Source organism: Bufo gargarizans, chromosome 8, assembly GCF_014858855.1.
Source record: "Bufo gargarizans isolate SCDJY-AF-19 chromosome 8, ASM1485885v1, whole genome shotgun sequence".
Taxonomy (NCBI): domain Eukaryota; kingdom Metazoa; phylum Chordata; class Amphibia; order Anura; family Bufonidae; genus Bufo; species Bufo gargarizans.
In genome coordinates this window covers 35,502,680-35,524,425 of record NC_058087.1, presented here as the reverse complement: position 1 = coordinate 35,524,425, position 21,746 = coordinate 35,502,680, and the positions used below count along the sequence as shown (strand labels likewise).

General features: G+C 41.8%; 1 protein-coding gene across 1 annotated transcript in view; it reads left to right on the top strand.

Annotated features, from left to right (window-relative positions):
• Positions 1–21,746, top strand: part of RAPGEF4 (Rap guanine nucleotide exchange factor 4) — a 198,720-nt gene that overhangs the window by 149,101 nt on the left and 27,873 nt on the right. The window contains exons 18-21 of the mRNA XM_044303173.1: positions 5,532–5,559; positions 6,655–6,733; positions 13,693–13,839; positions 20,584–20,681. Coding sequence (XP_044159108.1) covers positions 5,532–5,559; positions 6,655–6,733; positions 13,693–13,839; positions 20,584–20,681 — 352 coding nt within the window. The remainder of the gene's footprint in view (positions 1–5,531; positions 5,560–6,654; positions 6,734–13,692; positions 13,840–20,583; positions 20,682–21,746) is intronic.

Sequence of the window (21,746 nt, the reverse complement as noted above, 5' to 3'; positions counted from 1 at the left end):
GCTGCTAAGTTAAAGTACTGGACTTATTGGAAAGACAGAGAGCGTATAGTTTAGCTAATAGCATTACATCCATGTGAGAAACGGACCGCCAGCGGTCTTAAAGGGGTTTTCTGGTTTGCATCAACATCCTTTAAATTAATCGTGTATGAAGGTAGCTGTAATTTTGCTATGTATTTCTTTTACCTTTATTGATCCCGTTCCAGGTTCTGGTCACATGATCTCGTTCATACTGCTCTTTCTTATTTCCTGTGATGTTATATCCTAGGGGCGGGTCAGGGGGCAGTGATAGGGAGTCTCTATGTAACCCTTGAGGGAGGGGCTATAAACTTGTAGTGATAGGGGAGTGTCTATGTAACTTGCTGGGTGGGAGGAGCTATAGACTAGTTGGGCAATGTTAGGGGCGGCACTGGAGATGAGACATTGAAAGGAGAAGTGCATCATGGGTTTGGTTGGATACAGAAACAGGAACTGCTACATACAGGAAAGAAACCAGAGAGATTTGGTTTACATGGTGAAAATGGGTCAGGAGAGTCCTAATAAAAAAAAAAAAAGTATTGGAAAGATGTACATTAGGTAAGCATCTACATGAGCATAACGATTAAAAACCATAGCAATCCTGGAAAGCCCCTTTAAAATTCAGAGGAGAAGTAAGTAGTAGGGAACATGTGGACTTGAAAACGGAAAATGCATTTGCAGTAGACTGTGATGCTTGGGCCCTCTATTCCCCTTACATATTAACCCCTTAAGGACATGTACGCCCTGTGTATTTCCGATCACTGCCGTGCGGCTGGCGGTGATCGGAGCCCGGTGCCTGCTCAAATCATTGAGCAGGCACCTAGGGTAAATGCGCGGGGGGGTCCCGTGACCCCCCCATGTCGGCGATCGCAGCAAACCGCAGGTCAATTCAGACCTGTGGTTTGCGGCGATTTCTGCAGTTTCTTCAGTATTCCTAAAACATATCTGTATCCCCCCCCCCCCTGCACCCCTGAGTGATTTTTGACTGGTGGGAGGTGCAGGGAGAGGGCGGTGGGCGGTGCGGCAGGCGGGATCGCGATCCCCCGCCCGCCTCCCATTGAATAATCGTTGGCGTCTAGTGGGTATACCAGGGTGCCAGCACATTGCTGGCACCCTGGTATAAACGGCTGACATCTGTGCTATGATGTCAGCCGTTTAACCCTTTCCATACCGCGGTCCGTACGGATCTCGGTATGGAAAAGGTTAACAGCGCAGGGAGCTCCCTCCCTCTCCCATCGGGGGGCTGCTGTGCCTTTGCAGCCCCCCGAATGGAGAGGGAGAGAGCTCCCAGGCAGCCCCCCGAAGCCCAGTCCTTACCCTTCCCCGTCTGCGCAGTTCTGACCACTACTGAGCAGACGGGGAAGGTTCCCATGGCAACAGGACGCCTTCTCAGGCGTCCTGCTGTCCATGGTGCTGAACAGATCTGTGCTAAAAGGCATAGATCTGTTCAGACAAAGTGTAAAATACAGTACAGTACAATATATATTGTTCTGTACTGTATTATACAGACATCAGACCCACTGGATCTTCAAGAACCAAGTGGGTCTGGGTCAAAAATAAAGTAAAAATCAAAAAACACATTTATCACTGATTTAAAAATGAAAAAAATAAAATTCCTTACACATGTTTGGTATCGCCGCGTCCGTAACGACCTGATCTATAAAACGGTCATGTTACTTTACCCAAACGGTGAACGCCATAAAAATAAAAAATAAAAAACTATGATGAAATTGAAATTTTGCCCACCTTACTTCCCAAAAAAGGTAATAAAAGTGATCAAAAAAGTTGTATGTACGCCAAAATTGTAACAATCAAACCGTCATCTCATCCCGCAAAAATCATACCCTACCCAAGATAATCGCCCCAAAACTGAAAAAACTATGGCTCTTAGACTATGGAAACACTAAAACATGATTTTTTTTGTTTCAAAAATGAAATCATTGTGTAAAACTTACATAAATAAAAAAAAGTATACATGTTAGGTATCGCCGCGTCCGTATCGACTGGCTCGATAAAAATATCACATGACCTAACCCCTCAGATGACCACCGTAAAAAAAAAAAAAAAAGCTATTTTTTGTCATCTTACGTCACAAAAAGTGTAATAGCAAGCAATCAAAAAGTCATATGCACCCCAAAATAGTGCCAATGAAACCGTAATCTCATCCCGCAAAAAATTAGACCCTACTTAAGATAATCGCCCCAAAACTGAAAAAACTATGGCTCTTAGACTATGGAGACACTAAAACTTTTTTTTGTTTTCAAAATTAATTCATTGTGTAAAACTTACATAAATAAAAAAAATTGTATACATATTGGGTATCGCTGCGTCCGTGACAACCTGCTCTATAAAATTACCACATGATCTAACATGTCAAAAAGCTATTTCTTGTTACCTTGCCGCACAAAAAGTGTAATATAGAGCAACCAAAAATCATATGTACCCTAAACTAGTACCAACAAAACTGCCACCGTATCCCGTAGTTTCTAAAATGGGGTCACTTTTTTGGAGTTTCTACTCTAGGGGCGCATCAGGGGGGCTTCAAATGGGACATGGTGTAAAAAAAAACAGTCCAGCAAAATCTGCCTTCCAAAAACCGTATGGCATTCCTTTCCTTCTGCGCCCTGCCGTGTGCCCGTACAGCAGTTTACGACCACATATGGGGTGTTTCTGTAAACTACAGAATCAGGGCCATAAATAATGAGTTTTGTTTGGCTGTTAACCCTTGCTTTGTAACTGGAAAAAAAATATTAAAATGGAAAATCTGCCCAAAAAGTGAAATTTTGAAATTGTATCTCTATTTTCCATTAAATATTGTGCAACACCTAAAGGGTTAACAAACTTTGTAAAATCAGTTTTGAATACCTTAAGGGGTGTAGTTTCTTAGATGGGGTCACTTTTATGGAGTTTCTACTCTAGGGTTACATCAGGGGGGCTTCAAATGGGACATGGTGTCAAAAAACCAGTCCAGCAAAACCTGCCTTCCAAAAACCATATGGCGCACCTTTCACTCTACGCCCCGCTGTGTGGCCGTACAGTAGTTTACGGCCACATATGGGGTGTTTCTGTAAACGGCAGAGTCAGGGCAATAAAGATACAGTCTTGTTTGGCTGTTAACCCTTGCTTTGTTAGTGGAAAAAATTGGTTAAAATGGAAAATTAGGCAAAAAAATGAAATTCTCAAATTTCATCCCCATTTGCCAATAACTCTTGTGCAACACCTAAAGGGTTAACGAAGTTTGTAAAATCAGTTTTGAATACCTTGAGGGGTGTAGTTTATAGAATGGGGTCATTTTTGGGTGGTTTCTATTATGTAAGCCTCACAAAGTGACTTCAGAGCTGTAGTGGTCCCTAAAAATTGGGTTTTTGTAAATTTCTGAAAAATTTCAAGATTTGCTTCTAAACTTCTAAGCCTTGTAACATCCCCAAAAAATTAAATATCATTCCCAAAATAATTCAAACATGAAGTAGACATATGGGGAATGTAAAGTCATCAAAATTTTTAGGGGTATTACTATGAATTACAGAAGTAGAGAAACTGAAACTTTGAAATTTGCAAATTTTTTCAAATTTTAGTTAAATTAGGTATTTTTGGGTGCAAAAAAAATATTTTTTTTTTTTACTTCATTTTACCAGTGTCATGAAGTACAATATGTGACGAAAAAACAATCTCAGAACGGCCTGGATAAGTCAAAGTGTTTTAAAGTTATCAGCACTTAAAGTGACACTGGTCAGATTTGCAAAAAATGGCCTGGTCCTAAGGTGTAATAAGGCTGTGTCCTTAAGGGGTTAAAGGGCTTCCTCTATACACATCCATAGCATTATGACTTATAGGCAATTACAGATTTGCCTACATGTTAGGTCTCTGGTGGAAAATGTACGTACAGATACACTGAACAGTGTAAATTTATGTCATGGGTGTGAATGATCTAAACTGGCTTCTCACAATGCAGTGGGAGTGACAGGAGGACACCCAAGGGCACCACAAATATTCTGCATTGTTTATTAAGACCAAACAAATACTTGAAAGTGATATTGGTGTGGCCTGTTTGAAGGGCAATGTCTAAGGCACCACACAACATGAGATTGATTGATTGTCACTTTAAATGCTTTTGTATTAAAGGGATTTTCTAATGCACAAAAACAATTAAAGGGGTTGTCCCATCTCAGACAATGGGGCATATATCTACGATGAGAACGGAGCGGGGAAATGAACGCATGCGCAGCCACCCTCCATTCATTTCTATGGGGCCGCTGAAAATTGCCGAGCGCTGGCTTGACTATTTCCGTCTGCCCCATAGAAATAATTGGGAGCAGGGGCCGAGCGTGCGCGGTGCACCCCCATTCACTTCTATGGGAGCAGCACTTGGTGGTGGACGGGAAATCCAGGGTCCTCCAGCCACAGCTCTCCCCACTCCATTCTCATTGTAGGTGCGGGTCCCAGAGGTGGGACCCGCACCGATCAGACAATGGGGGCATATCCTAGCAATATGCCCCCTTTGTCTGAGATGGTAATACCCCTTTAATATTAGTTACTTTGAGGAAGAAATCTTCTCACACGGCTTTTGTAAACTACGGGTCCCATAATTCAGTTGCTTGTGTGGATTCTACAATTAATCTACTGAGCATGCCTGGAACAGCCCACTACTGCTACCCCCTATGCTCCTCTGCAGGGTGCCGTGGATCCTGCCCCGTGAATGTGACCGCACTGATGACATGCCATACATCGGGGGAGTGGACTTAAACCAGGGGCACGTAATCGATGTTTGGCATGTCATCACCTTTCAGACAAACTGAACGCCACTGCAGTCATGTGACCAGCTAGGCAGAATGCGTTAAATATGTATTTGTAAATGTATTAGAAAGATATTTACCTTTGCAAGATAGTAAGGGCAAAAATTAAAGCTAGGTTTCAGAGAAAAGTTGGGCTGACAACAGTCTGTGAATTAATTTAACTATGTGTAACATATCACAATACTGGATACCAGGTGTGATGGTGGTTATTAAAGGTACTTACCAGTAGTGTCTGATTCCTATAGGTCAGTGATGGCGAACCTTTTAGAGACTGAGTGCCCAAACGGTAACCCAAAGCCTACATATTTATCGCAAAGTGCCAAAACGGCAATTAAACCTAAATACCACAGTCCAGTATAGTATATCTTCCATGTCCATTATCATTTAGCTATAATAGCTGCCTACATTCAGTGCGCTGCCTGTGCTGTTCATAGTGCGCCTGTGCTGATGAATGGCAGGAAAAGTCTAAGGCATATTGGTGCACCGGAGACTTTTTCCGGGGTGCGTGTGCCCCCAGAGAGGGCTGTGAGTGCCGCCTCTGGTACCCGTGCCATTGGTTCGCCACCACTGCTGTAGGTCCACAATATACTGACAGGCCCATATTTATGGCATATTGACATTCCCTTAACAGACCAACTGTGATGATTGTGTATTTAGGACTGCAGTAACAGAATGTTATTTGTGTTTAATACTAAAGAAATTTGTGTTCTTTATATTTTGTAGATCTGATGACGGCAAAGGACAAAAAAAGGTAAGCAAAACTTTTTTTTTATTACATCATAAGTGACATTTAGTAAATTGATTTTCTGCCTACATTTCTAGTAAAATCTAAATTAATAATGCCAACTGAATCAGGCTTGTTTCACACTGCTGTTATGAGTTCCACTAGGCTGTTCCGACAGAGAACAACCTGCTGGAGCGCTCTGAGTCATTTTTCCTGTGTCTGACAAGGAGGTGTGGTTTAGTATGAAAGGAGTGTGGTGTGTTGTATGTTGGGCATGGCTTAAGCAGGTTTTCCCACTTATTAAAAAAATTTACTCTGCTTATCTGGAGGATCTTATTCCCTTTCTGTGGGTGAATAGCAGCTCCAATGAGATGGTATATCACCTGCATCTCCCAGGATACATTGCAGTTAGCTTGTGTTAACCCATTCCTTTCTGCATACAAAACAGCCCCTTACATGTAGCCCTAGGGATACATATGGTATGTAATACCTCCACAATGTAACATTTAAAGCTATGTACACCTTCTGGGGCAATTTTTTTATAATTGCACTTTACTCATTTTGGGTTATAAAATCTTTATTTTCAATTGGTCTTTATTAAAAAATATTGAGCCGTTCTGTCACAAAGGGTTAATTGTTTTTATTGCTGTGTAACTCCTACTTTCACTTTGTGCCGGTCATCTAATAACTCATTAGTAACTCATACTAAGAATTCATAAACAATTATTTAATCCACATTCTATATATTAGTAATATAAGGATTGAGTTTTGATGAGTGTTTATAAGGTCAGAGAGCAGAGATAATGAGCCCGTCAGCTCCCTGCCTGATGGTAAAGAGAGAAAATTCAGATCCTGCTAATAGAGCATCTCAGCTCTGTACAGAGAAAAGGACTTAATTTTAAATTATTTTTACCACTTAATGAGTTCAATGCAATAATAGAAATTGCCCCCAAATGTGTACATAGCCTTTAAGTGCAAAATTACCGCTACTTACATTCCAAACCAAAATACCACTATGTCCAAAACTTACCTTATCTAGTCTAATACTTTTGGGAATTCTTCAGGCTGTATCAAGAAGACCTCAATAGTGATGGTTCTCATTTATTGTCCTTCCATTAACAGCATAAAGTGCTTTTACGGCAGTTCAGCACCGGGGATGAGAGATTGCAGAAGCGTCAGCCAATAAGAAGCACAGATGAGCGTGAGTACGGACTTAAAATGTAAACGCCTATACTATGGATTCCTTTTTTTGACCCGCGCTACAGGGATTCTCCGGGCCGCCCCATCCCTTCCTCTACAGTGCAAATAAAGGAAACGCAAAAAAACTGTAAGCCTTTAACTTTCTGCTAGGGACTTGGTGATGCATTTGTTCTAGGTCGTCAGAATTGTTGTGTTCCTTATAATTCTTCATCAGTTGTCAGGACTCTAACAGAGTTGCAGATGGAGTGTGAAACAGGCAGCTTCTGCTGTGCTGGATTTCATATCCCATCGGCTTGCTGTAGCAGGAGAGACAAATGTTATAGCCAATTACAGCTACAGAGGTCAGAGTACGAAAGAAACAAAGGGAAGAAAATTGGTTGGTTAAACGGCGGTATCAAGTGGCCATAAACAATTTGTAGAACACAGTTTCAGGTTGTTCTGGGTCAGTTTACGGGTAAATGGTTTTTTCTTTCCATACAGGTAGTTCATGAGTCCTGGCGTAAAGGTTCAGATCATTTCCTCCTGGTGTAGTACAGGAATTAAACTAAATGTTCAGAAAATATGTTCATATAGATACAGGCTTTCAGAATGTAAACCAGTGGTTCTAAACTTTTTCATGCCAAGTACCCCCTAGCGACAAGACGTTCACACCGAGTACTTCCATTGAAACGAACAGTGATTAATGTTAACAAAATAAGGCCATTCTCGCCCCGCTGTGATAGGCTCTGTTCTAAGCCTCTGTTAGCATTTCCTGCATATTTAACAAAAAAGAATAGTGAAGCATGCAGCACTGATCTTCTTGTCAAAATGACAGACACCACATTAGGACCCATGATGGATGACTTACTTTTTAACATTCTGCGCTACCAAACATACAGGAGAACACAGCAGCACATACCTCTTACCTTTCTCCTCTGATATAGATGTTCTCTTTCCTCATCTTCTCCATTTGGACCAGACCACCATGATGGCTTATTTCAGGCATGTTTCATCTCTGTAGATTTTGTCACACAGACATCTTAGGTTCCTATTTTTCCATCATCCTTCCCACATCCTGCCACCCCCAATACTGTGCCCATTGTACTTTCTAATACTATACTTAAGAAATAGAAAGTCCCCCTGCAAATACTGATACTACACAGATAGTGCCCCCTTTAAAAATTATTGCCACACAGTGTTCTAAAAAATAATTGTGATCAGCAAATAGTGCCAAAAACATAATGTCCCCAAAAATAATTGTGCTAAGCGGATACTGTGAAGGTGCCCCCCACAGTAATGGTGCTCCTAAAAGTCCCACCAATAGTAAAAATACCCTCCTTAGTAGTAATAGTGCCCCTACACTGCCCACAATAACAATAATGTTCCCCATTGTGCCCCAGAAGTAATAATACCCAAATGGTGCCCATAATAGTAGACATGTTAACCATAGTCTCCCAATATTAATAAAGGCCACCATAATGCCTCCAGTAGTAATAATTCCCCCTATAGTGTCCTCAATAGTACTAATGCCCCAGTAGTAATAAAGTCCACCAAAATGCCCCCAGTAGTAATAAAGCCCACCACAGTGCCCTTCAGTAATTATAATGCTCACCACAATGCCTCCACAGTGTTCCCAAGTAGTAAATATGATCTCTTATAGTGCTGCCAGTAGAAAAAGATGCCCCTTATAGTGTCACCCCCAGTAGTACTAATTGCCCCCTTATTGTGTCAAAATTAGAAAAAGATGCCCCCAATAGTGTTAAATGCCCCTTATCCCCTCCTCAGTTATAATAATGACCTCCCCCCATAGTGGCCCAACAGCCTGCTGCCAAAAGGAAAATAAGAAACACAAATACTTACCTCCATGCCACCGTCAGCGATGCAGTACAGGACACAGGGCCCTTTTGGCCTGTGTCCTGAGCTGCTTGCAACCAGGTTTATGCGGCACAATGCACCGTCCTCTGATAGGCTTCAGGCCTAGTAGCCTGTAGCCTATCATAGTGAATGACGGGGCAGGAAGACGTCAGCTCCTATGTGCCTCCACAGTGTTCAACTGTATCGCTGTCCTGAGGGCGGCAATACGGTTGAAGATCGAGAGGCTGTAGCAACCAGCAATAAAACATTGATGTCTACCAGGCCAGTCCCGTGTACCCCCTCACCATGCAGTGCACACCCCATTGAGTACGCATACCACGGAGAACCACTAGTGTAAAGCATATCGATTGTACATATGGCAGGCACATAGGAAGACATGTATAATATGTATTAAAAAAAACTAGCCTTCCAAAAATGTATAAAAATGTGGACCTCACTAAGATTACTCATCATTGTGTTGAAAGTGATGCCTAAAACTTGGCAAATAGCATTCAAATAACAAAGCATTCCATTTCATTCAGGGTGAAATATGAAGGTTACATTGATACAGAGCTTTGGGGCAGATTTACTAATCCTGTAGACAGGCACCAGATTTATCACAGTGGCTCAGACCGCCTCAGGGATAGATATTATTGGTTGGCTTTTCGGTTGGCAGAATTTTAAGCCAGAATCATGGTGAAGTTTTGGCATAAAATGTTACATCATAGGACAAACCATTTCCTGCTTCCCCTTTAGCAAAAACGTGGGTTTGTCTCACTTCAGCAAATGGCATTTATCGTGTAGACGAAGTTAATACAAGTCACTTACTAATGTATTGTGATTGTCCATATTCCCTTCTTTGCACATTATACACTGCTTGTTTCCATGGTTACGACCACCCTGTAATACAGCAGCAGTGGCCGTGCTTGCATAATATAGGAAAAAGCGCTGGCCTCTCTGGTGGCTGGGACCGTGGGAGTGCGCATAATGCAGCACCTACTGTATCTAAACTGGTGCAAAATTCTGCTTCTGATTATCTATAAATCTTCAGAGCAAAATTCATAGCGAGACATAGGGATGATACATCCTAGCTACCTGCAGCCACTACTAGGGTAAACGAGTGATCTCACTGTGTAGACCCTTATTATTGATCCCAATAGGCTCTCCCCCGTGGTGTATTCAGGCAGCCAGAATTTCAATATTTAAATCGTACCTGTGTTTGTACACAAAGAATAGCACTAGATCTGGCCATTATTTCATCTATACGCTATATTTTATTTAAAAAAAAATTCTCTCCACATGCTTCATCTATAATTCTTAGTTTCTGCTGAGCTAGTAAGTAAAAACTAGCTGCTATCCTGCTCCCCTATCTCTCTGTAACACACCCTTTTAAGGGCTCATTCAGACGAACGTAAGGGCTCCATGCCTGTATTGCGGTCCCCAAACGGCGGGTCCACAATATACGGATTTGAATGGGTCCGCAGTCCGCAAGATACGATAAAAGATAAGACATGTCTTATCTTTTGTGGAGCCGAGGCATGGTTCGGAAGCCCACTGAAACACTCCAAAGTGATTCCGTGGGTTTTCGGGTCTGTGCTTCTGCACTGCAGTCTGTCTTGTCTCGTTAGACGAATTTTAGCAGTGAATTGAGGGTAGATGATTAGTTCAGGAGGGGGGCGTTTGCCACATGAGTGGAGAAAGTAGCATTTAATAAGATATATTACAAAGTGTCTTGTATTCACTTGCATGATTTATTTATGTACAGTTTGTCAAAAATGCATCGTCTTATTTAAATTCGTGCATTTTGCTATAAAAAAATCCTTTAAGAAGTGACTATAGAATGTTAAACATGAAAACAGTGGATGATTTACCTCAGCTTTGTCTAACATTTAGACGTATTTTAACTACATGAGCGTTTTCTAACAGCTGGAGTAGAGCTTCTTGATGTGGCACCCAACCATTATGACAGTTGTCCTACCAGCATTTTCTTAGAAAAGGATGACTCCCAGTATGGAAGACTTGGATATCTGTATAAAATTCTTCCTCTTTACCTTTCGAAGGAGAGAGGAGGGAGATTTTTGCAGTGCGCTCAGCAGCAGTCATCTCATTATCATTAGAGGGCAGGGGGCAGATGAGAGCTCTACTAGTACAGATTAACACAGAATAGCAATGCTGTACGCAAAGAAAGCTGTACATGAACCTGCTACTACTACTGGTCTCTGGAAAAGGGACTGGACTCCATCACATTCTAGAGACTGTATTAGTCTATGGACCATTTTCTGATGATTACTTCTGATTCATTGCAGCTGCCATAAAGCACACCATCCCTACAATTGTTTACGCCCTTAGGGAAGATTTTTAAAGTAAAAAATAATAAAGACATATGGAGGAATTTATTAAAATTAAACCAGTAATACAACAGTCTTAGGGTCCATTCACACGTCCGGCACCCCCTATAGAAATGCCTATTCTTGTCCGCAGCTGCGGACAAGAATAGGACATGTTCTATCTTTTGCGGAGCTGCGGTACTGAAGATCGGGGCCGCTTCACGTCCGGGCCCATAGAGAATGAATGGGTCCGCACCCGTTCCGCAAAATTGCGGAAAGGGTGCGGACCCTTTTGCGGACGTGTGAATGAACCCTTAATAAAAGATCAGTCAGAGACGTTCATCTTAATTTGAAAGCATTTCTCAGGAGTTTTGTGCATCAGAAACTGAAATCTGAGCATCGCGTAAAATAGTAAAAAGTCACAAATTTTTGTGCAAAAGAGCCATCACTTTTCTGCTTAGAGGGCTCGATATAAAGTTCAGAGCATATTGACCTGATTCTGGGGCATTACTGTGACTCGTTGTTGCCTTGTAGAACCAGGGTCCAAAGTGTAAATCCAACCATGAAGGTTCTTCTGATGTTTTTTCTGGGTACTTTGGTTTTCTCCTGGACTCCAAAAACATTCTGATGGGTTAATTGGCTTTTTGTTAAAAGGGCACTGCCATAAAAAAAACAATGCGAATATTCTCTGTAATTTTTAAAAAATAAAAAAACGTAGGTTTTCTGGATATACTTTTTTGAAGTTACTCCATGAATTCTACTTCCTCTCCTGTTTTTTTTTTAATTGAATTTTTTATTTTATTTTTGCTTTTTCGTTTTGCGCTCCCTGACTTCCCAGAGCCATAACTTTTTTATTTGTCTGTTCACATATCCAACGCCACCATTTAATATTGCATATGATGTAGTGGGAAGCGGGAAAAAAATTCCAAATGGGGTGAAATTGCAAAAAAAAAAAAGAAAAAGCAATTCCACCACAGTTTTAAGTTTTTTTTTTATTTACGACGTTCGATGTGTGATTAAACTGACCAGTTACTTTTATTCTACAGTTCAGTACGAATCCGGCGATACCTTATATGTATATGTATAGTTTTTCTTGCATTTTAATAGTGATTAAAAAAAATTGGGAAAAAAAACAGTTTTTATTTTCCTCCATAATTTGACCCCTATAACTTTTTTTTTGTGTATTTTTTTTTACATTTTCGTAGTTTTTTTATTTTGGGAAAAGGGTGGTGATTAGAATTTTTATGTTTTTGATTATTAAAAAAAAAAATCTTTTTTTTTTACACTTTTTTATATAACAATCAATCATCTGATTGCTATTATCATAGACTCCAATGCACTTTCATTGAAGTCTATGATGATTTTACTACTTTCCTATGGAGTCCTATAAGGCTCCTTTCATACTGGCGTTTCTGGGTCCGCTTGTGAGATCCGTTTCAGGGCTCTCACAAGCGGCCCAAAACGGATCAGTTTAGCCCCAATGCATTCTGAATGGATAAGGATCCGTTCAGAATGCATCAGTTTGCTTCTGTTCAGCCTCCATTCCGCTCTGGACACGGACACCAAAACGCTGCTTGCAGAGTTATGATGTCCACCTGACGATGCAGAGTCAAACGGATCCGTCCTGACTTACAATGTAAGTCAATGGGGACGGATCCGTTTTCACTGACACAATATGGTGCAATTGAAAACGGATCCGCTTCCCATTGACTTTCAGTGTAAGTCAAAACGAATCCGTTTGCATTATCATGCTTTTTTTTGTTAATGGTAATGCAAACGGATCCGTTCTGAACGGATACAATCGTTTGCATTATAGGTGCGCGTCAGTCTGTGCAGATACCAGACGGATCCGCACCTAACGCAGGTGTGAAAGTAGCCTTAAAGGCAAGGGCTCCATAGGAAATACTATGCAGCAGCCTCCTGTCATTCACAAAGACAGGGGCTGCTTCACACAAGCTCCAGCTCCTACGATCGCCATACGGGGGAACCGGAGCATAACCGAAAGCACGCACTTTCGGTTTTCAGCGCGCTCATATGCCGTGGTCAGGATTCACCACGGCATCTGAGGGGTTAAATGTCAGTGATCGGCATTACTGCCGGTTGCGGACATGAACCGCGGGTGTCTGCTATAAGAAGCAGACGGACACCCGCGGCTATGGCCCCCGCAGCGCACACGATCGGGTGCCCTGTTTAAAGACCGGACCGATGACATACATTTACGTCATCGGGCGTGAAGGCTCTCGGTCAGATCATTCACTGTGACCATGGAGGATGAGTGACTAAATTAGAGCATCATACATTACACTGATGCGAGCAATGCTCTTCTGTGGGCTTCTTTATTTAGGCCTATCAAGAAAACCTCTAATTCTACACCTACTATTGTACTAACAGATAACATTCCCTTCACATCAGCAGTAAACTAAGAATGAGTTCCCTATATATACATGGGTTTTATCTGTCTGGTATGACTGCTAAAGAAGTATTTAATTTTCAGTGGCAATGAACTTCTGAAATGTAAACGAAAACAGTCAAAAACGCTTTAAAAATGTTTTCTATGAATATTGAATTTGAAAAATGCTGCTTTCTGATGGAAATGTCCCTTTAAATACCTTCTTGTGTGGAACAGGGACAGGGACTGGTGTGAATGGTGACAATCTCTGTACAGCACTGCAGAATATGCTTGTGCTGTATAAACAGCAGGAAATAAATGAAATTCAGTTACATACTGTGTTCCTCTAGGTAATATGTATCATGTGTTGTTTTTTTTATTACATCTAATGTCTGTATTTTGTCTTCGCAGTTCTTTTCAAGGTGTACTGCATTGACCACACGTACACCACCATCCGTGTACAAGTGTCGGCCTCGGTGAAGGAGGTGCTGTCTGCTGTAGCAGATAAACTGGGCTCCGGAGAATCCTTGATACTTGTGAAGATCAGTTCTGCAGGAGGTACTGTTTGACTATCATTCCCTCCACTCATAGAAAATAATTTAAAAACTCAAGGTTAAACACACAAATAGCAATGGTTTTATAAAAGCGTTTTGAGATAATTTCAGTTGATTACAAACAACAGTACGATCCCCTACTGAGTAAATAGGCCAAGCTGGGTGCTGGAAGTAGGTCTTTTCCGAAGACGGCTACAGTGCTGCCGTATAGGGTAACAGAGTTGCCATTTCCTAAAATATTACTAAAATGATCAGCTAGCGGTGTGCGGGAAAACGACTCACTTTACAGAAATGGCCCTTCACAGCGCACAGTGTCCTTGTCTTGTTACTGAGAAAACAGCTGAAGAAACTCATGAACAAATAAGGATAAACAGACAAGGGTCTATTGATCTACAGCTCAGCGATGAGAAGTGCGACAGTGTGCCTCCGAGCGCGGCGTGACATATAGAAGGATGTAGCTCCAAACTCTGGTTCTAGGCTGAAAAAAAGCACAGCTAGTCATGAGGAAAGTCACCTACCTGAGTGCTGGTAATTGGAGGAAAAACACTGCACATGATGTTATGGGGATAGATAGATAGATAGATATGAGAGAGAGAGAGAGATAGATGAGATAGGTAGATATTAGATAGATAGATAGATAGATAGATAGATGAGATAGGTAGATAGATAGATGAGATAGGTAGATATTAGAGAGATGGGTAGATATGAGAGAGAGAGAGATAGATAGATATGACATACCTGCAACTTCTTGAAAGCGGAATAGGAGGAAAAACATATGATGTCATCAGAAGTTCCTACACTGAGAACAGATTCAGCGTGAAGGTAAATGGGAGGAGAACGGCTTATTTCCGGCAGAGCCGAGGAGTCAGACAGGGCTGCAGCCTCAGTCCAACCCTGTTTAACATCTACATCAACGAGCTGGCGGCGGCTCTGGAGTCCTCCACAGCACCTGGTCTCAACCTCCATGACGCCGAGGTGAAATTTCTCCTTTATGCAGATGATCTTCTGCTACTATCGCCAACTGAGAAAGGTCTCCAAGATGACCTGAAAATCCTTGAAAAGTTCAGTAACACGTGGGCACTGCCCATAAATCCAAAGAAAACCAACATCATGGTATTCCAGAAAAGAAACCGAAAAGCCGGGCGTCCTCCCTTCCTGCTAAACAACTGTCCACGTTCAGACACTGACAGCTACACCTACCAGGGAGTTTTAAGAAAGTCATGGAAACACTGAAAGACAAGGCTAACAAAACCTTCTATGCCATCAGAAGGCGTCTGTATCACCTTAAAGCACCAGTGACCGTCTGGCTTAAAATCCTTGACACCATCATCGCCCCAATCCTCCTGTATGGCAGCGAAGTCTGGGGCCCAGACATATACCCAGACCGGGCAAAGTGGGACTCTGGGCCAACAAAACTATTCCACCTAGAACTCTGAAAACACTTTCTCTCCAGGTCCACAGGAGCACCTCAAACAGCGCCTGTCGAGCAGAACTGGACAGATTCCCACTCTACTTTGCTGTCCAGAAGAGGGCGCTATCATTCAGATCCTATCTTCATAGCAGAAGTCCCAGCTCCTACCATCACAAAGCCTTGCTACAGCAAGAAGCCCCAGAAAAACAAAGCAACGTGCAACAAGTCACCCAAACCCAGTCTGCCCAAGTCACCAACCAATATAGCCTGACAAAGGGCGAAATTCAGAGGACGATACACAAGTACAAAGAGGAGTATATTAGTGTCTGGAGGAACGACATAAGAACATCCCAGAAGCTGACAGTATACCAGAGCCTGCAGAGGGAGTACAAACTGGCCCCATATCTGGAGAAACTCCCCAATCCAAAAGACAGATCCTGAGCCGACACAGACTGAACGCCCACAGCCTGCTCATTGAATCCGGGCGTCACTGACAGAGGTACATGCCCAGGGAGAGCAGACTGTGCCAGCAGTGCGACCAGGAGGCCGTGGAGGATGAGGCTCATTTCCTGCTGCGGTGCCCCAAGTACTCAGCAGTGAGGGAGACTCGCTTCAGGAGACTGTCTGATCTCTGCCCAGACTTCATCTCCATGGAGAAGGAAGAGAGACTCTCCATACTACTGGGGGAAGAGAAGAACACAGCGGCCACAGCAGCACAGTATATTACTGCCTGCCATAGACTGAGAGGAGCCTGATATACCATGGACTCCTATACCCCCACCCTGTATATGTCCCCATACCCCAACCCTACCCAATTATTTCCCACTTGCTTTGGCAATGCTAAAATGTATTTAGTCCTTCCAATAAAGCTTATTTGATTTGAGAGATGGATATGAGAGAGAGATGGATATGAGAGAGAGATGGATATGAGAGAGAGAGAGAGAGAGAGATGGATATGAGAGAGAGAGAGAGAGATGGATATGAGAGAGAGAGAGAGAGATGGATATGAGAGAGAGAGAGAGAGATGGATATGAGAGAGAGAGAGATGGATATGAGAGAGAGAGAGATGGATATGAGAGAGAGAGAGAGATGGATATGAGAGAGAGAGAGAGATGGATATGAGAGAGAGAGAGAGATGGATATGAGAGAGAGAGATAGATATGAGAGAGAGAGAGATGGATATGAGAGAGAGAGAGAGATGGATATGAGAGAGAGAGAGATGGATTGAGAGAGCGAAGAGAGAGAGATGGATAGAGGAGAGGAGAGAGAGAGAGATGGATATGAGAGAGAGAGAGAGAGAGAGGATTTGAGAGAGAGAGAGAGATGGATATGAGAGAGAGAGAGAGAGATGGATATGAGAGAGAGAGAGATGGATATGAGAGAGAGAGATAGAGAGAGAGATGGATATGAGAGAGAGGAGAGAGATGGATATGAGAGAGAGAGGATGGGTATGAGAGAGAGAGATGGATATGAGAGAGAGAGATGGATATGAGAGAGAGAGATGGATATGAGAGAGAGAGAGATGGATATGAGAGAGAGATGGATATGAGGAGAGAGATGGATATGAGGAGAGAGATGGATGAGAGAGAGAGAGAGAGAGAGAGAGATATGGATATTATGAGAGAGAGGGGAGAGAGAGAGATTGGAAGATGAAGAGAGAGAGAGATGGATATGAGAGAGAGAGATGGATATGAGAGAGGAGAGAGGTGGAGAGGGAGAGAGAGAGAGAGAGATGGATATGAGAGAGAGAGAGATGGATTGAGAGAGAGAGGAGGATATGAGAGAGAGAGGGATGGATATGAGAGAGAGATGGATATGAGAGAGAGAGAGAGAGAGAGAGAGATGGGATATGAGAGAGAGAGATGGATATGAGAGAGAGAGATGATATGAGAGAGAGAGAGATGGATATGAGAGAGAGATGAGAGAGATGGATATGAGAGAGAGAGAGATGGCTATGAGAGAGAGAGATGGAATGAAGAGAGAGATGGATATGAGAGAGAGAGATGGATATGAGAGAGAGAGAGATGGATATGAGAGAGGAGAGAGATGGGATATGAGAGAGAGATGAGAGATGGATATGAGAGAGAGAGATGGATATGAGAGAGAGAGATGGATATGAGAGAGAGAGAGAGAGATGGATATGAGAGAGAAGAGAGAGATGGATATGAGAGAGAGAGATGGATATGAGAGAGAGAGATGGATATGAGAGAGGAGAGAGAGATGGATATGAGAGAGAGAGAGATGGATATGAGAGAGAGAGATGGATATGAGAGAGAGAGATGGATATTAGGAGAGGGATATGAGAGAGAGAGAGAGAGATGGATATGAGAGAGAGAGAGAGAGAGAGAGATGGATATGAGATGAGAGAGAGAGAGATGGATATGAGAGAGAGAGATGGATATGAGAGAGAGAGAGATGGATATGAGAGAGAGAGAGAGATGGATATGAGAGAGAGAGAGAGATGGATATGAGAGAGAGAGAGAGAGATGGATATGAGAGAGAGAGAGATGGATATGAGAGAGAGAGAGATGGATATGAGAGAGAGAGAGAGAGATGGATATGAGAGAGAGAGATGGATATGAGAGAGAGAGATGGATATGAGAGAGAGAGATGGATATGAGAGAGAGAGATGGATATGAGAGAGAGAGATATGAGAGATAGAGATATGAGAGAGATAGATAGATATTAGATAGATATGGAAGACATATTAGATAGATATGAGAGAGATAGATATTAGATAGATAGGTAGGTAGGTAGATATGAGATAGATATAGGTACTTCATAGATACACAGAGAAATACAAAGATACATAGAAACATATATGATAGATGGCTAGACATATACTGCATAGAGAAATAAGAGATTGGATAGATTAGATAGATAAATCAGATTGATAGATTAGATTGATAGATTAAATCGATAGATTAGCTACCCCTCATGCGATTCCTACACTTATTGTTACAGTATTGTGATTTATTGGATTGTTACTTTCCTTTAATAAAACTTTTTAGGGGAATGATTGATAGACATATGACTAGTAGATTAGATAGACTGATAAGCAGACAGATAGGTAGGTCGATTGACAGACAGTCAGACCTAGAAACATTAGCTAGACAGGTGGACAGATTTTATTAGAGAAATAGACGTTGTGTATACAATAATACGTTTTTACATATATTAGATCTTGGTTAAAGGGGTTTCAGAGGACTTTGATATTCGCTTGGCAGTGCTGCAGTAACAAGACGCGGCCACTATGCGGTGTACAGAGCTGTGGTATTCTGGCACACAGCAGCTCCTGCAAGAGTGGAGGCTACCAACCCCAGATGATCAGATATTGGTGGCCTGTCCTAAGGGCTACTATTAAAAGATGTTGGATAGGTCATCAGTATTAAAGCCCCCAAAAATTAATTGTAACATTATTTTAAGCGCTACATGGTGATACATTACGTACTGTAATCTTTCTCTTCAGTCTCATCATTTATCAGCGAGCACTTGCTGGCAGATTTCTCATGCACTATTCGCCCAGTCCTCTGTGTTGGCAGCAGCAGCGATATCACAGGTTCAGTGTGTATCTCATAATCATTTCCTTCACACCGGGTCTTCAAACAAACTCTGGAAATGTGAGCTGAAAAGCACTTACCCTTCCTATCAACACCGGGCCGAATGTTTAGATTGTAGCACATTCTGAAGGATTTAGAATCTAAACATGAAGTGGGACAGCGCACGGTTATTAGCAGCCATAACCATGGTAACCTCCTCGATGCAGAGCCGCCGCCAGCATTAATATGTAATAACCTCTGCAGTGCCGTGAATCGCCCACCCTCCCAAAAATAATTTTTCTGCTTTACATGTATTTTACAAAATCGAATACTGTATGTTGAATATGTTGCGGGATAAGAGACCCATGTAAACATGAATCACATAGATAGATCCGACCAAGGACAACATCTGCATGGAGTTTGCATGTTCTGCCTGTGTTTGCGTGGGTTTTCTCAAGATACTCCAGTTTCCTCCCACACTCCAATGACATACTGATACTGGGGACAGCGAGTGATGATAAAGTCTGTATACCGCTGCAGAATATGTCAGCGCTATATAAGAGAGTAAAATAAATAAGAGATAGATTAGATAGATAATTAGATAGATGGATAGATAATTAGATAGCGAGAGATAGACATTATTGCCATGAAAACGAGTAGTATATAATGTGATGGAAAAATGAATCCAGCCAGCAAAAGGAAGCAATATGGACAATCACAATAAATTAGTAAGTGCCTGGTATTAACCTTCTCTACATGATAAATGCCACTTGCTGAAGTGAAACAACCCCTTTAAGACTAGAAATAATATGCAATATTTTAACTTGGGTGAAAATACCTGTTTATTGAGGAGCCAGGACTGATAGATTTCAGACAAATGATTGTTCAGGCTATCGTGTGTCTTTCGCCAGCGCTGAGACGGCCATACCCCTTAGATAGCCGTCATCCTAAAGACTGACCCATACGCATGCACGCTCAGCTCGGCTGAGTGCATGTGTTCTCAATAGGGAGAGGGGCATGAGCTGCTGCCAGACTCCTCTGGTGGCAGTTTATCTCATGTAAGATCCTTCTGGTCCCCAAGGTATGACGTCGGACACCCCATACTCATTAGATGACCAGTTGGTCCTGCCAAAATCCACAGGTTTCACTAATATTTATCTGATCTCTATGACCAGATTTAGTATTTCGTATCTCAAATAACTTTACTGTACCAGACAAATTGCTAAACTGCTTTCTGTATAAACCACCAATGGATACTGGTCAAATTTAGGCCTGACAACAGCAGAATTCTGAATGCAGCTCTGGAGTGTAATTCAGACTATAACTCTATCACTACAAATAGATCAATTTATTTGCAAACTAGCTCAATAGCCTTGATTTATCATGCCTTTACTCAAGAATTCTGTCTTAAAAAAAATAGCAAAATGGGGCTTTTGCTACTTTTGTAACTTTTTGCATTTTACACCACTCACTCCAGTTTTGAAGTATGGGTGGTTGAGTGGATGTTTTTTAGCTATGTTAATGAGTTTATCTCCAGTAAGGGGAGGTGGATTAGAAAAACCGAGGATGAGACCAATTTATCAAACAGGCGACATTTGATAAATATGGCATAAACTACGCAAACTCAAGCAAAACTGACTTCAATTATTCCCCTCATGATAAATTCACCCCAATGTCTTATGTAGAGTAATTTTGTAAGTTTACTGTAAAAATGTGTTCAGTTTAGGTTCATTATTCAAATTCGAATTATTTTGTTATAGGTGTAGATTTATATTCTACTTGTTTCTTTGACTCCTAGAAAAAGTTGTTCTGAAGCCAAATGAAGTATCTGTCTTTACAACTCTCACTGTGAATGGGCGGCTCTTTGCTTGCTGTCGAGATCAGTTTGATTCGCTGGTATGTACTTTTATATATATATTTTTATTCATGTTTTTATGTTTCAATTTTGTGTTTTTTGTGATATTTTGTGTGTGTGTGTATACACACATCCAGCATGGTATTAATTAGACCCCTAAAATAATCTTTTATTTGGTATACGTTAAAAAAAATCCCTAAAGGATCCACTTATTTAAACTATAAGACATACATACAAAAAGTGACCATAAACCACATCCAAAGAAGATTGTTAAATGGGGTATGGGGAGACCACTGTCCCTAAATCTACCCCTGTCCTAGAGCCCTTTGCCCAGGGAGGGCTCCTGATGGTGGAGACCCCCTGTCCGCGTGCCTATGCTACTAGCCCTTCCTGCTCCCTGTAAGAGGTAAAAAGAGGCATGTGGACTGGTTTTAAAGGTAAGGGATTAGGATATTATATTTGTCAGCTATATGAATAGACTGGATGGGAATTAAACGGATAGAGACACAACAGTGATACAGACAAACACAAAAAATACAAAAATACACAAACATACACTTATTCAGTGTTGGTATTATAACCATACACTGTCTAGGGTTGACGTTATAGTCAAACACCTCAATTGCCTCGACGCGTTTCACCCACGTGTAGATTGTGGGATCATCAGGAGGTGTAATTATATATTGCATGTGCAAGCCATTATATGTGACTAAAAAGTTGCCAGTATAGGGCTGGGTCACATGGAATCGGTGCTCAGAGATATATGCCGGCTTAGAAGCCTGAATGCACCAGTGAAAAGAAAACGCTCTACCAGGGGTGAGGACACAAAGATATATTCATATCGATAATAATACTTATGCCTGTTTAGGACTCCATCACGTGTAGATACTGATATCCACATCTATATCCACATCGGTTTGGTGGGTATAATTGACTTCTGTTGGTCCCCTGTCATGGTAGCTTGACAAGGCACACAATGGTGGAGTCTCTGCTGTGATCCTGTCCCCCCCCCCCCCCCCCCACTTTTCACTGGTGCATTCAGGCTTCTAAGCCGGCATATATCTCTGAGCACCGATTCCATGTGACCCAGCCCTATACTGGCAACT